The following is a 16,215-nucleotide window of genomic DNA, read 5'->3' as shown; positions in this document are numbered from 1 at the left end:
ATGGGGTCATAGCTGAGTTACTTAATAATATATGTACCACTGCTCCAATGCTGAGTTGAGTTTATGAATAAACTTACCATCACTCATACAGTGAGTGTTTGGCTGCTGCCTGTGTGCTGAGGGAACATGGAGCCAATAGCAAGGTACTAACTTACGCTGTTTTAGAATGTCAGGTTTATACATATATATCTGCTCAGTATTGCAACTGCAACCTCACCACTCCCTAGTATCAGCAGCACAGATCTTGCAATGCTTGTACATTCCATAATAGGGATTTTAGCAATAAAACTGCTACTGTGTCTGTGTCATTGTCATTATGCTAGGTTCTTATTGGTATTTCTACATTTTAGCAGAATTTGTATATGTTTGTTTATAAGTGTTTATGACCCACAAGCCTTTCCAAAAAACTTTAAACACAAATAAGCAAAACATTTAATATGAACAAATGAAGCAGGCGTAACATTCTACATTATTTTCACAAAACAAATGTATAACTTCTACAATAAAGAAATAAAAATACCATTGCAAGACCATAAATCACTTGTAGTCAAAGGAAAAAGTAGATTGCACCTATGTTAGTAATTGAGCCCCAATTAGTTTAGAATAATTTATTAGGAATTAAATGGAGGCTTACCATTTGGGTTGTTATACACATAGAGTATTTCAGTCTGCTCAGCAGGCCCCTTTCCAGCACAGATGAGGACTCCAACTAGTTCACTGATTAGAAATCCTTGAGCTCGCACCTCATTTGCCCCTATGGCAGTTTTAAAGTGTGTTTTGTGTGTAGTACGTACAATACTGTTATCTCGTCTTATTTGCAGGTCTGTGCCATTCATATCTCGCTCTCCTGTCACACACTGCAAGGCAAAGTCTTGTAAACGGATTCCAAGTGATACCAAGGTCACATCAAGAACTGCTTCTGTTGCATAAAAAAGTCAGATAATTAATGTAAAACTATACTGTGAATAACAACTTTTAGCTACCAAGCAGTTTTTACTAAATAGTATGTAGGGTATTTGGGATAGGAACTTATTTGAAATATATTTGCTTTTTGACTTTTTCACTCCCATATTTTATATTTTGTGGTTAGGAATGGGAGAAGCTGCTTGAGAAATATTAACATATTTGGTTTTTCAAAGACAATGGACTTCATTTACTAAGAGAAACAGGCACAAATTTGAATCTAAATAAACACTATTCCCCACTTCTGCAATTCCTTTTTAGGATTATGTGCTAATATTGTAATGTGTCTAGCAGGGGTGTATTTATATTAAGGCACCCATTTTGGGGGTCAGCCCTGGCAATGAAGCTGGGGGCTGAGGGGGGTAGGGGGTCGCGGGCTTTGGGGGAAGTGACATCACATGTAGGCTGCGCGTGACATCACTTCCGCAATGTCGGTGCGTGTGACGTTACAGCAGGGGTGGGCAAACTACGGCCCGCAGGCCTTTTTAATCCGGCCCGCCGACGACGCCAAGTCTCATCACGTGAGACTTGGTGTCATTGGCGGGCCGGAATTAAAGGGAAACGAAAGGTAAAGTCACTTGGGGGTGCCAAAATGTTAGGCACCCCCAAGTGACTTTAACCGCTTACCTCGTACCCCGGGCTGGTGCCCCTGTTGGGAGAAAACAGCACCAGCCCGGGGCACCTGGAGCGCAGCGCTTCCGTGTTCTGGCTTCCTCTTCCTGAATGCCAGCGGTGGGCGCATGCGCAGTAGAGTGAAAAGCCGACTTTAATGTTTAAGTTTGGCTTTTCTCTCTACTGCGCATGCGCGCGCAGCGAAACAAGAGGAAGGAAGCGCCGGCAGCTACCCCGGGCTGGTGCTGTTCCCTCCTCACAGGGGCACCAGCCCGGGGTAAAAGGTAGGTGGTCAAAGTCACTTGGGGGTGCCTAACATTTTGGCACCCCCAAGTGACTTTGACTTTCTTTTCCCTTTAAAGAGACGAAGGGGGCGTAACGCTGGCCTGGCCCTGCCCGCCCTGGCCCGGTCCGGCCGGGGGTAAGTAAATGTGGCCCGTGAGCCAAAAAGTTTGCCCACCCCTGCGTTACAGGCATGACGTAGGAGTGTATTTAGGTCCGGTGCCTAGGGCAGCACTGGCTAAATACACCCCTGGTGTCTAGTATGCCTATAGCATACTATATAGTATACAGCACTTTGGGGTCACTTTTTGGATAATATCTCAAAATTTACAGTTAATTTAGGTTTTTAAATGTGAGTGTATAGATAGGTCTGTATAATTATATATATATATATGTACAATGGGCATAATTTGGAGGGATTGAATTTGATGGCCTTTGGTCTGTTTTTCTACATTACTATAAAGCATCCCTTTATAGCTTAACATATGTCCTTTCTGAATATAATGAAAATAAGCCATTTTATTATACAGGTCTTTAAGAGATATATAAAACAGAGCAGATGGCCTTCTAAGGTGCTGTCAGGTAGGCATTATTACAAAGTCATTATTACATGTCAACAAAGTGTAGTTAATCTAGTAGGTGAGTCCTAGTACATTGCTGATATCAAAACTCTTTCTAGTATACTAATACTATGCATAATTTCTTGTATCAATCACCATCTAGCACTTTTACTGCTATAGATTATGGCCAGAAAAAAACAGGAGTTCAGCATTTCCCCAGCACCAAGCACTCCGCGTGCCTCAAGCCTTTAGGGTGATGACTCACGTTTTGTCACTCAAGCTAAGCTCTTCTAGCGTTGACAACAAAACTTCAGATAATACCTTTGGTGTCAGTTAGCAGGGGCGGGCCAAGCCGACCAGGCGCCCTAGGCAACCCGGTCGGCCAACTCCGCCCACCTCCCCGCCCCCCCGAACGGCGCATGCGCACCAAAGCACAGGAGGAGGGGCAGGGGGGGGCGGTGCAATTCAATCGGTCATTGCCTCCACCGCTAATGTTAAGCGGCGGAGGCAGTGACAAAGTAGCACTAGGGGTAGGCAGGAGAGGCTCCTGCCTGGCGCCCCTCAATCATTGCGCCCTAGGCAGCTGCCTCTTCTGCCTACCCCTAGTTCCGGCCCTGTCAGTTAGTGATGAGCAAATTTTTTTGCCAGGCATGGATTTGCAGCAGATTTTTGCATTTTGCCATTGGCAAATTGTTTTGTGAAAATTCGCAGCGGAAAAATTTGTTGCGTGTAAAACAAATTCGCCACTTGTCAAATTGGGTGCGGTCGCGTCAAAAAAGTGTGGGCGACAAAAAAGACGCAGGCAACAAAAAAAATCTTTTTTAGTTTTATGGCGAAGCGAAACAGGACAGATTCGCCCATCACTAGTGTCAGTTTAAATAAAATATCTAAATCATTGAAGCACTGGAAAATGCATATAGCCTGTGCCATCACCTTAAGAATTAGAATTTCTGGCATCAAGCAACATTGTGAGAGAGGGTAAGTTCTGATAACCAAGATTCCTGTAACAGGAAAGGCATGTGAGGCCCCTTAATTTTAAAAAGGTACTATTTACTGCATTGTATTTCATAAGCATTTACTTTATAAGCATCTTGCATTCTGCACAGCACAGGTCATTATAAATTAATTTGCGCTTAAAAAAATTGGCTGAATGTAAATGGTTGGTTCAATATATTTAGGGGTTTTGTACAAGAGCATATTGCTTTCCAATCAACTTTGAATCACACTATAGTGTTTTTGATTTGCAGTCACAACAAATAGAATATTGAAAATTAGGCATTCAAGGACTAATTTTAAACATAAGTACAACAAACAAACCATGCAGACATCTTGCATGCAGAATGAGCGTAGCAAACCTAGAATGTTACCACTAGGGTTCCCTGACAAGAGCCAAACGACTTGCACATAATGCTTTTCACAAAACGCTGTATCTGACAGCAATAGTATCAACACATGATATTGGCACCCAAGATGATCAAGAAAAATGTTGCTGTGGGCTCTCATGCTTCCAACCAATTAGCTTATGGTCATTCCCTATTTCTGTAAAAGTAACAAAGAGCCTAAATGGAACAAAAGAGTATAGTATGAGGAAATAGAAGAAATAGAGTGTGGAGAATGGGTGGGCCCATGGTCTAAGGTCTTCTGTTGGGCCCCTGGTATCCCACTCTAACACTGAAGCTAATTAGCTTCTGCATTGATGAATTGCATTTTAGCTGTGGCTTCTGCTATTTGGCAGGGACCCACATTTATGCTGGAATTCTGGATGAAACACTGCAATCTGCAGGCATCACTGTGTTTTGATTAATTTGTTTATCTAAAATGCACACTTTCTATTACACTAAAAGTGATACATTAGGTAAGTACAAATACTGTTGCAGTCAGCAAAGTTTTTGCACTTTTTACCCTGTCCTGCCTGCAAAATGAATTGCCATACTCAGTGGCGTAACTACCCCACACCGGGACCCTCTGCCACCAGAAGCCCCCTGTTCCCTGGGCTTCCTATGACCATAGGGACTGCTTCCTTTATAGTTATGCCACTGGTCATACCCTGAGTGCAGAAACCTGTACTTGTCCACTTACGGTAAATAGAGCACTACCTGTGCTTTCTATTTTATGAGAAGCAGATGGGGAGAGGCACTGGGTATACCCTTTCTCGTCCCTAACTTGTTTCATTAGGCAGTTAAAGAGTGCATTTCACAATTAGGCACTGTACTTACACTTATAACAGTTAATAAGGACAGAACTATAAAGAGCCAGCAACCGCTTCTCTCTGGACCTAAAATTTTTACTTTACATACTGCAAGTCAAACCCAAATGAGGATTTAGGTACCGTAAGTGTTTTTGCTGCTATCAGGTAAGCTAGACAGTTTGTGTAAAATGGTAATGTTTATAAATAATCAAAATGATAAAATAATGGGACTATTGCATTATCTTGTTATATTTCATCACCCTGTAATTTTTCCCAGTAGCAGTTCAGTAAGCAAGATTTTCTAGACTGTTAACATTTATCACATTAGTCACATACAATTTTTAGTTAAAGAAGATAAAGAAGTTTCAGCCTATACTGCCTACTGAGCATGCTCTACAAGCTTAAAATACTGCCTGTTGCAGATTCTCATCTCCACCCAGTAGAGCCCATCTGTAGTGTTGGTAGCCACTTCTTTTCACCCACCTCAAAACCACTTCTATTAGCTTCTGGTTCTATTAGGCATTCTCTTTTATTTTTAGATTTCTTAGGCTGATGGGGAGATAAGTTGGTTGCAGTTAAACCTCTGCTACCACAGATGACTCCCCAAAATGCCTTTCCACCAGCAACAATGTGAATTGATTGGCATACATATTGCAGGAGGAAAGTTTGCACAACTTCAGAAAATGCAACGCATTTGCCTTTCCACTTTATTGCCTGGGAAAGGCATTTTGGGGAGATTAGTTGCCACAGTAGCTGAGATTAACCACAGGTGACTAATCTACCCGTGGGCCATGAGCCTTAGCTCCTCTGTACATATTGGCTTTTATGTCTCCATACGCTTGGTTTTGGCCCTTATGACCAGCATAGCACAGTCTATTGTTCATACAGGTCATCACTAGAGCTGAGTCACACACAAATGTATACTTCCTAATCCCCCCATACTTCTGGAACTTTCTACCATCCAAAAAATCCTTACTCTTTTTACGCAAGCCTTCTAAGGAATTAGAGTAAAGGAGTAATTTCAGTGGCATTCATCAGGACAACCACACACCTAATTAATTTGGTTATTTCCCCAATGCCACTGGTAACCAATTTACACTGATAACAGCAACATTTTCTTTTATAAGCACATTACTATAAAGCATTTGGGGTTTATTAAATATAACTAAAAAAAATATTCTATTTTTGTTTACAGTTTAGACTCATTCTTTTGTAAAGCATATATTTTAAGAAGGATTTAAGAGTTTAAAAGTCAGTTAAACCAGAAACACTATACAAGATAAATGTTCAGTCAACATAGGATTTTAACACAATTTACATTTTGCTACATTTGTCATCCATGCCCAGAAAGGTACTTCGGTACTAAGTGCATATATTTGTGTATCCTTTTCCTTTGTGCTCACAAAATACAGCAGGAAATGCATTAATGTGTTTGATTTAGGAAGAGAACCTTAAAATGCTTACTAAATACTGAATCTACACAGTGCAAATGATTTACAAAGTAGACATTGGTTTAATTCAATACTGCATATTTTGCCAAAAATGACATATTTACATATGACATAGCATTGTGGAATTGCAGGAGGTCACACCAACCCCCTTCTATCATATTTTGTTTTTGTACATCTGTTAAAAAGCCATGTTTAAGTTCTGAAACCTGTTCATCTCTTATGTATCTTATCTATGTTGAAATAACTGAGGATTACCTAGAAAATTAATCTGAATTTAACTAAAAATAAGTATTGAGGCTGTAAAACTATACACAAGAAAATTAAAAAAAAAAACCTCTTACCAGTTTTAACTGAAAGTAAGGAGAAAAAGAACACAAAAGGCAGAGACAAACGCAAAACCATTGTCCTCTTTCCGTCAAAAGAGGAGAGATCCAATCTGCTTATGTCTCTTTTCCCCTCTCTCCAGGACAGTCTTCCACTTCTACCAAAATATCATCATTCCACAGAGCATGTTTGAAGCAACATTTCCTGGGTCTCAAAGTTAAACAAGGAATCCCAAGATCAACAGATGTATCCAGTTATCCTAGGCAGTTGCTGAATAATCACATTTCAAATTTCAACAAAATTCTGTAATTCCATAAGCAGGGAGCTTGATTTACTTAGTGTAGAACCTATAAGAAGCATACAAGTTTCCAGGAACACTCATATGATTTTTTCCATATTTTAATCCTTGATGGGTCTCACAGCATGGTGTACTCTTTCGTCAAGCTCACGTTTTATTGATGGTTCCTGGCTCCGTTTTCCCACTTTTGTTTCAGTATTCAGGCTGTTTTTTGCTGAGGCTTTCCCACGTTCACCAGTCAACAGCACCAATAATTTCTGAGATTTTGAGATGGAAAGAGGAAAAGGCGTAGCTGAACTGGGAGTCACAGGAAATTCTGAGCTGAGCAGTCAGAGATGGCCTCTAGCTTAGGAAATCACAGTCACAGCAAAGCCTGAGAAAAGAATATAATAAAACTAACCTCTTAACTTCCCTGCTAATGACATGCATTGTTATATTTAACTCTCCCGCTTGACTTGGACACGATATTGTATATATCTGAATACCGAAAGCAAGAGAGTGATAAATTTCAATAGTTTATTAAAGTGTATTACAATTTTATAGAACATTAGTGGCATATTCCAAAGCTGGAACATTGTTTTGGGTCTTTCTTTTCCTGTACTAAGAGTTTCTAGCGAGGAGAGCTGTAGGCTTCAGACCTTATTTCTACCACAATATGTGCTATTAGGTAATTGCAGCAAGCACCGGGTACATGATATAATGCTGGACAGGAAGACTTAAATACAACATTCATTAAATGCATTTTCTATAAATATTCGAACATTCTGCATTAATTGTTCTATCTCTGGCGAGCCATATTAACCGTCATTTTTTGATATAATGTTTCTTGCCGGAGAAACACTAAAGTATTACATGGCAGTAAAACAGTAGTTTTAGTCATAAAATATAGTTATTGCTTAGCTTTACCAAACAAAATGCAAAAATGCTGTATGAAAATACCATCTTCTTCATAATTGATGAAAATAACATGCTTTGAAAAATCACTTATTGTTCCCACTTATTGTTTTTTTTCCCAATATGTATACAAAATTCAGTATTCCAACAGAAAATAAAAGTTTCCCCCTTCACATGGAGAAAAAGCCAGCTGTGACTGTAGAGTATGTAACTTTGTTTTGCTTGCTTGTACAGAGTTTTCAAATTGCTTTGAGGAAGCGAAGAACAATGGAAGGACACAATGTCTGGAACCTAAAGACTGGGAGCAGAAATAAAACTTAATTCTCAGATAAATATCCTTCCCTGCATATATACTGTATATAAATGTCAAACAAAAATACAAAACTCTTATGATTATAATATTCACAAACACAAACTAGAAAATGAATGGTAAGAAAATAATCCTTCTGTCAAAAAAGAAATAAAATCCCTCAGGTACCTATTTTTTTAAAAATAATTTGGAATATACCCTAACGCTTGTCTTGAATTACATTTCAAGTCAAAATCTCATTGCAAGATGTATAAAGCTAGTGTCATATGTGCTGTATTTTCCACAATTCCACCAGTTTTGCAAAGTATGTGTATAACAGTGACAGCCTTCATAGCAATCAATTATTTGGTTCCATAGTTACTCCACTCTGAGTTCTATTCATTTTGCCTTTAGGTATTTTTATAAGGTATATTAAGTTATTATATTGTTTTAACACCAATTAGCATGGATATGTGTTTACTACTAGTAATATGACTACGTCTGTTCCTTCCTGTCATTTTAGATTTCTTAAAAACAAAGCATGAGTCACAAAAGAGACATAGCCAGTGCAATGATACTTATCTTTAAGGTTTCCTTTTTTCACTATTGTTGTAGATATGAGACGCCTTAGGGCGAAGAAACATGGAGCTACTTAGTAGCAGCTACTTGTCACGGCTACTAAATGCCAGAAAATACCCTCAATACTGAGAATTGCCTCTGCTAAAACACACCTATCAGTATTGTCTATAACAGGGATCCTTAGGGGCTGATTTACTAACCCACGAATCCGACCCGAATTGGAAAAGTTCCGACTTGAAAACGAATATTTTGCGACTTTTTCGTATATTTTGCGATTTTTTCGGATTCTGTACGAATTTTTCGGATCCAATACGATTTTTGCGTAAAAACGCGAGTTTTTCGTATCCATTACGAAAGTTGCGTAAAAAGTTGCGCATTTTGCGTAGCGTTAAAACTTACGCGAAAAGTTGCGCATTTTTTGTAGCGTTAAAACTTAACGCTACGAAAAATGCGCAACTTTTCGCGTAAGTTTTAACGCTACGCAAAATGCGCAACTTTTTACGCAACTTTCGTAATGGATAGGAAAACTCGCGTTTTTACGCAAAAATCGTATTGGATCCGAAAAATTCGTACAGAATCCGAAAAAATCGCAAAACATACGAAAAAATCGCAAAGTACCGATCATTACGAAAAAAACGCAATCGGACTCCATTCGACCCGTTCGTGGGTAAGTAAATCAGCCCCTTTGGCTAAGAACCCACGGAGCGGTTGAGTCGCCTGTGATAGATCTCTTCTATCGCGGGCCACAAAGCGCTCCGAAAAGTCTTTCCACCAGCAACAATAGGAGTCACCGGTGGAAAGCATCTTGAATCGATTCAGTAATCCGAAGTGCAAAGTTTCCTCCTGCAGGCAACTCACTTGACTTCGGATTACCAAAGCAATGCAAAGGGCTTTCCACCAGTGACTCCTATTGTTGCTGGTGGAAAGCCTTTTTGGAGTGGTTTGTCGCCCGCAATAGCAGAGATCTATCGCGGGCGACTCAACCGCTCCATGGGTTCTTAACCTTAAGGGTGAAGACACACGGAGCTACTTAGTAGCAGCCACTTGTCATGGCTACTAAAAGCCAGAAAATACTGTTAGAGACAATACTGAGAATTGCCTCTGCTAAAACACACTTATAGACAATTATTAGTAAATTATCATTATTGTCTATTTTTGTAGCTGTCAAGTAGCTGCTACTAGTAGCTCTGTGTGTCTTCATCCTAAAGGAAACTACTCATATTGTAAGTGGGATTTGCAGCTTGACTTAAGGTCCCCATACACGAGGCGATTTCACTCGTTGTACGACAAACGATTATATCGACAAACGATCGTATGGCAATCGGGTTTCCATACGATATGCCATCCACGGGCAACGATAATTTGCAAAAGATTTCATCATATCATTATCGTAAAATACGTACGATCGTACATCTACGTACGATCCAATGTCGTGGCGGAAGCAGTATTTATTTATTTATGTTCGTTGACTTCCGCTGCTGGCAATCATGACATGCGCAGAGAACAATCGTTCAAAGACAAATGTCTGACACTCACACCAACTGGCAGATTTTATCGTTAAACGGGGTATCAGGTTAGTGATTACATTTTGGCACCCTCCTGTGATCATACCTTTCCTTCTTCATTAAAGGAACAGTAACACCAAAAAATGAAAGAGCTTTAAAGTAATAAAAATATAATGCACTGTTGCCCTGCACTGGTAAAACTGGTGTGTTTGCTACAGTAACACTACTATAATTTATATAATAAGCTGCTGTGTAGCCACGGGGGCAGCCATTCAAGCTGGAAAAAAGGAGAAAAGGCACAGGTTACATAGCAGATAACAGATAAGTTCTGTAGAATACAATAATGTTTTATCTGTTATCTGCTACGTGCCTGTGCCTTTTCTCCTTTGAATGGCTGCCTCCATGGCTACATAGCAGCTTATTTATATAAATTATAGTAGACTTTCTGAAGTAAACACACAACTTTTACCAGTGCAGGGCAGTAGCACATTATATTTTAGTTACTTTTATACACTTTCATTTTTTGGTGTTACTATTCCTTTAAGGTAAACATTCTGTTTTGTGCATTTTAAAAAGCTCATTAACACCCTTCCCAAGTAAAGGGGCCAGTAGTATTGCACATTACATACGTAAAAGGGTGGTATACAGTATACCCCTATGTGCAACGTGAGTTATTGAATAGAGCTTGTAATTGTAAAAAAAAAAAAAAAAAAAAGTATGGTCTTCCTTATTTTTTGAGGGCAGGGCAAACAAGGAAATGGAAAGTATATACTTACCAGAGCACAGATAAGTAGAAGTCAACTATGCACTGGTAATTTAATTACCTACCCTTTACCACTGAAAATTGTTTTGGTTTCTAATTCACACATTCTTGACAAAATATGAAATTATTGTACTTGCCTGATAAAAATGTTAATTAAATGCTTCTTTGTTGTAACAAACTGGCAAATCTTGGGGAACTTCCTAGCCTAAAATGTTTCACAGTGGAGTTGAAAATTATAGAAGCATTTAAATGATTTTAACACATGCTTGTATGCCATTCATTTATATGTCACAAAATTGTTTCTTCTTGGGAGCAGTGATTGAAGCGATCTTGCAGAAAACACAGAAAGATTCTTTTTATATCTTACTCAGGGCAGTAAAGGGTTTCATTTGTTGATACAAGAACAATAGAAAGGAAGTCTGGGGGATATCTCTTGGTGAGAACTGTCTTAGGCCGAGTGCTTGTTTTGATGGGGGTGGGGATATCTTCACATAGTAGTGTAGAGACGGTTAGCTTCCTGCAATTCTTATGTTCTTGGCATAGTTACAGTAGTCTACAGTGTTCCCTATGCTATTAGCCAGGGATCCCCAACCTTTTATACCCGTGAGCCACATTTAAAGGGAAAAAGTGTTGGGGAGCAACACAAGTATGAAAAAGGTTCCTGAGGGTGCCAATAAGAGCTATAATTGGCTACTTAATAGCCCCTATGGGGACTGGCAGCCTACAGAAGGCTCTGTTTGGCATTATACTTGGTTTTTATACAACCAAAACTTGCCTCCTTACCAGAAATTAAAAAATGAGCACCTGCTTTAAGGCCATGGAGAGCAACATCCAAGGGGTTGGTGAGCAACATGTTGCTCACGAGCCACTGGTTGGGCACCACTGCTATTAGCTAAGAAATATATTTCTCCCTTATAAATACTTTTTCATGGTCACAGGGAGGGTCAGTCATTAAGGAGCTACAGCCCAATAATGTCCATATTAACACCCATTGCATGTACTCTCAAAATGCCTTTAATTTAGGGCAAAGGTACACAGGACAGATTGTCAGCCTGCGAATAAGCACAGGCTGAAATCTCCCCCTACACTTGAAAAATCTTCCAGGTGCAGGCACAATATATCTGGCAACAAATGTTTGTTGGCAGATATCAGCTGTGTGTGCCTGCACCCTGGCAGATTCAGTGGTGCAGGCACAACTAGATTTTTAGTGTAGGGGTGTAAGTGTAGGGGTCGATATTCACCTTGCTCTTACCTGCAGGCTGACAATCTGCCCCATGTGCCCTTCCCATAGGAGTAACAAGTTTTTAATTGTTTTGCCAGGAAACTGTACTAAATGGTATCAGTAAATTTAATTTAGAACCTACAGGTGGAGCAGACACCCACATCATGTTATTATCCTTAAAGATAATGTTTAAAGACTCGATGAAAAAAGGCAAAAGCCACATTGGTAAATACTTGTGTTCTTGTACAACAAGAAAAGCCATAAAGTCCTTTGGCTTAGGCTTATGTCAAACAGTGCATTTTTTACCTATCACTGCATATACTGGGTGGATATTAGTCAAAAAATGTACGTTTGCACTTTCTGCCTAAAATCCACCTCACATGCACTGGGAGTATTGACTGGGAGGATTGGCTATTTCTTTGCAAGTGGAAAAGCATATACTGTACACCCATCCACTCCTTGATTTAAGTGCACTGGCAGGCATTCTGTACTGACACTGTCTCCACACACACTGAGCAGATTTTGGCACAAAAATGCATAATTCTACATTTCTGCATTGAAATCTACTCTGTGTGCACACAAGTCAAGCAGTGCCTGTCAGGACACTTAGTGCAAGGGGCGCACATATGAGGATCTGCTTGGATCAGCTTTGTTGGCTGCCCAGGCGCTAAGGTTAATGGTGCATTAGCTGCTTAGTGGTACAGCAGACCTTTTATCCCGTTAGTACCAAAACTGGCCCTAAGCTGTCACTAGTGTGCATACACAAACATTTTGAGGCCAGAGCACACAACAAATTGTGGTGTACACAAAGAATTTTGTGTAAAAACCCAATAGTTGTATCAATTCTAACCTGAGCACATCATCTTTAAAAATGCAAACACAAGTTTAAAATGTGCGCACATAGCCAAGAAGGAATTAGAGGGAACATTTATTAGTACATTGTAAAATTACTAATAAATATCAACAATTATAACAAAAAAAAATAACAACACAAAAGAGAATACTAGATACACTATTTTAAACTGTGTAAAGCTGGCTATACATTTACCATCCGCTCATTTGGAGAGGTCATCTAAAAAGTAGGTCTTTCCTCGATATGCCCAGGTTGGGGTCAGCAACATTGGGCTGACCTGATCATTTGGCCCTCAGGCCAAACTGGATCACAATGATGGTAAATGCAGGCTGTTGGGATGAGGACCAATCAATGAGCCGAAGCGGTCCTTGCCCAACAGGTATCAATTTTTTAACACAGGCGACAAATCTACCCATGTGTCATTGCCCTAAGAAAGCATATGCATGATAACTATGTGTGCTAAGTAATGGTGCACAGAGCAAAACTGTAAATGATTAAGTTGTTTGGGTTCCAGAAAGGCAATTAATCATGTAGATAATACATGATTAAACAGGACTGAATAGAAAATTCACTGAATTCACTGAAGCTTTAACTAGGGTGTCAAGGACCCAATGGGGCTGCCACCCCCCCCCCCCCCCCATCAAAACCTGACTCCACCCTCACATGTGCATACAATGCTTACCTTTTACTTCCTCCTTGTGTCCACGATTAGGGTTGGGGGTGCATGTGAAATGTCCACAGTTCCTGGCAGGGAGCGAGCCTGGGTCAGCGGGGCCCACCAGGTTTTTTCCCAAGGCCCGCAGACCCAGTCCAACCCTGAGATATGCACACTGGCTTGAAAGTACTCATATGTTCTAGACATGTTTGCTACATAAATAAGAACAGAACACATATGCAAGATGTGAAACACCTGGAGATCAGGCAAACAAAATATTACAATGCCCTCTCAAAGCAAAAAACACAGCTGTGTAATGGATGCAGCAAGCAGGAAGCTCTGAAGCAAGGAAGGCACTATTGTGTTGAGGAAGAGTTATGAAAAAGGAAAAATGAAGTGACTCAAAACTAAATTTAATCAAGTGAGGTAATTATAGTAACAATATACATATATTACAGAAAGCGTAGACAAAAAATAATCCAAAATTAAGCCAAATTAATTTCTTCTATACAGAGACAAAGTAGGATGAGGTATACAATAAAATAGAATTCTGACATGTATATGTGAAATGAAAAGATAGTTGAATAAATAGATAAAGTTGAAATAAAGATCTGTTGGTTGTCTTGGTTCCAGCACTTGGGCAGCAAAAGTACAGCTAATGCCACATGGGGATGGTTACACAGTCCAAAAATCAGCCAATACACTAGCACCATTGTGTTGGCCCATGTGCAGGCAAAGAGAGTGGATACTGGCATGGAAATGCATGAGTATGCATTTCAGTGCCAAAATCTGCTCTGTGTCTACACCTGGCCAACGCAATAGCTCTGGGTGCAGGAACAGTGAAGGGCTGATGCCAGTGTAGGGGCTGATTTTTGGACTGTGTAACCATCCCCATGTGGCAGAGAATAAGCCTCATGTGGGTGGGTCTGGGTGCACCACACCTGTGCGGGACAAGCAAGCAGTGAAATTAAGACAAAGCCAGAGAATTTGTGATATTAACAGTGAAAACAAAAATCTAAAATATATAGATTACATTGATGTTACTAGACCTTTACAGTATAATATGATATAGTGTAATTTAAACAAATACGTATGCCACCATTTTCTTACTATATATATTATCTCAAGAGACAGCCACAAGCTTATTCTTTCTCATCTCCTTAAACAAGCTCCTTTGTTTTAGGATGCTTTCCTGTTATTGTAAGGAGAGTTTGTTCCCCACATCCTGTCAGATTATGTGAGCCAGGGACAGATGAGCACTGTCTGACTTTGTGAATTCTTAGGTTGTCAGTGTCAACACTGACTGTCCTCATCATCCTCTGTAAAGAACACACGCCCCTACACTAGGGAGCTATAAATATAGAATTAAACATGTTAGGGATCTTATATCCTTGCAGATTCTTCAAAAAAAGTTTAGAAACAAGCATAAGAGCTCCCTGGACACTAAATTCAGCAGCATAGTCTGTGATAGCTTCTTACTGCTTATTTATTAGCAATGTTGCATGTCCAATTCTTATAGAACATCAGCTTCATGTATCTGGACTCTTTTACCTCTGATCTCCAACAATGTGCTAACCTATCTGCAGGAAACATGTGTAACCAGTGGCGTAAGTTTTGGGCCCCATAGCAAATTCAATTTTGTTTCAAAACATGCCAAAATGACCTGTACTACCAAGATATATTAAAACTGTTTATTAATTAGGGCCTTTCTGGCGCCTCTGTACTACTGTTCCCCCCTGAAACACCAGTACAGGTATGGGATCCATTATCCAGAAACCCATTATCCAGAAAGCTCTGAATTACGGAAAGCCTGTCTCCCATAAACTCCATTTTAATCAAATAATTCAGGGTTTTAAATTGATTTCCCTTTTCTCTATAAAAATAAAACAGTACCTTGTATTTGATCCCAACTAAGATATAATTAATCCTTGATTTTTTAGTTGACTTAAGGTATGAAGTTCCAAATTATGGAAAGACTCCTTATCCGGAAAACCTCAGGTCCCGAGCATTCTGGATAACAGGTCCTATACCTGTACTAACTATGCTGCACATCACAGTCTCTGAGCCCATGGAGTTTACAGTCCCTGCCAAGCACTTTATCAAGAACCAACATACAAGCTTCATGCATACACTGGTTGGATGTGAAACCAGGAGCCACTGCTCAAGGAAAAATAGTTTGGGAAATTTACTGTGGGTAGTTGTATCAATACACATACATGATACCGCGTATTTGGTCTGGTTCCATTTTACTTATATGTTCAAAGGGAACTAGAGTTATTCCTATCTGGGATCTTATTTGGCGCTTGACATGCTCGCAGTTTGTCTATTACAATAAGTACAGGAAATAACTGTGAATACAAAACTCTCATTTACGGCAATATCGGGCGCCATCTAGCGACCAGAAAATATCCATAACCATACCATGCGTCCTTGCAGGAAACTTGGAAGGGATTAGCCACTAATACTGACAGATCGTTGCTATTAGCCCAGATGGACACAGGACAGACAGAATTACATTGTCAGTGTCACTTGCAGATGGGCGGGGTATACATAAATCCGTATAACTTTCCTAGAATTCAAACCAGTTCATAGCTGAGGTAGAAGGTTGCCATTTCCTTGTAACTAACTGCCCTCCATTTAATATGCCACGATCCAGGCATAGGAAGTTGGTTACATTTTAACTAGCTCTCTCACCTTTGTACTGTTCCTCATGTGAAACTCCACCCTCCAGTATGTGAGAGAGAAACAGCAGAGAAACAGAAGGGGAAGCAGAAAAT

General features: G+C 39.8%; 1 protein-coding gene across 2 annotated transcripts in view; it reads right to left on the bottom strand.

Moving 5' to 3' along the window:
* The window catches only part of tie1 (tyrosine kinase with immunoglobulin like and EGF like domains 1), a 44,041-nt gene extending 27,827 nt beyond the window's left edge, over positions 1-16,214 (bottom strand). The window contains exons 1-3 of one of the 2 annotated variants that reach the window (XM_002931604.5): positions 13,466-13,592; positions 6,398-7,051; positions 635-919 (exon numbers count right to left, since the gene is read on the bottom strand). In XM_002931604.5, coding sequence (XP_002931650.3) covers positions 635-919; positions 6,398-6,458 — 346 coding nt within the window. In that variant the 5' untranslated portion in view covers positions 6,459-7,051; positions 13,466-13,592. Of the gene's footprint in view, positions 1-634; positions 920-6,397; positions 7,052-13,465; positions 13,593-16,132 lie in introns of those variants that run through there. The other variant, XM_031900916.1, reaches the window with a different exon arrangement.
* Between the last annotated feature and the right edge of the window lies 1 nt (position 16,215).

This window comes from Xenopus tropicalis, chromosome 4, assembly GCF_000004195.4.
Source record: "Xenopus tropicalis strain Nigerian chromosome 4, UCB_Xtro_10.0, whole genome shotgun sequence".
In the NCBI taxonomy this organism is placed as follows: Eukaryota; Metazoa; Chordata; class Amphibia; order Anura; family Pipidae; genus Xenopus; species Xenopus tropicalis.
This window is presented reverse-complemented; position numbering and strand designations above follow the sequence as displayed.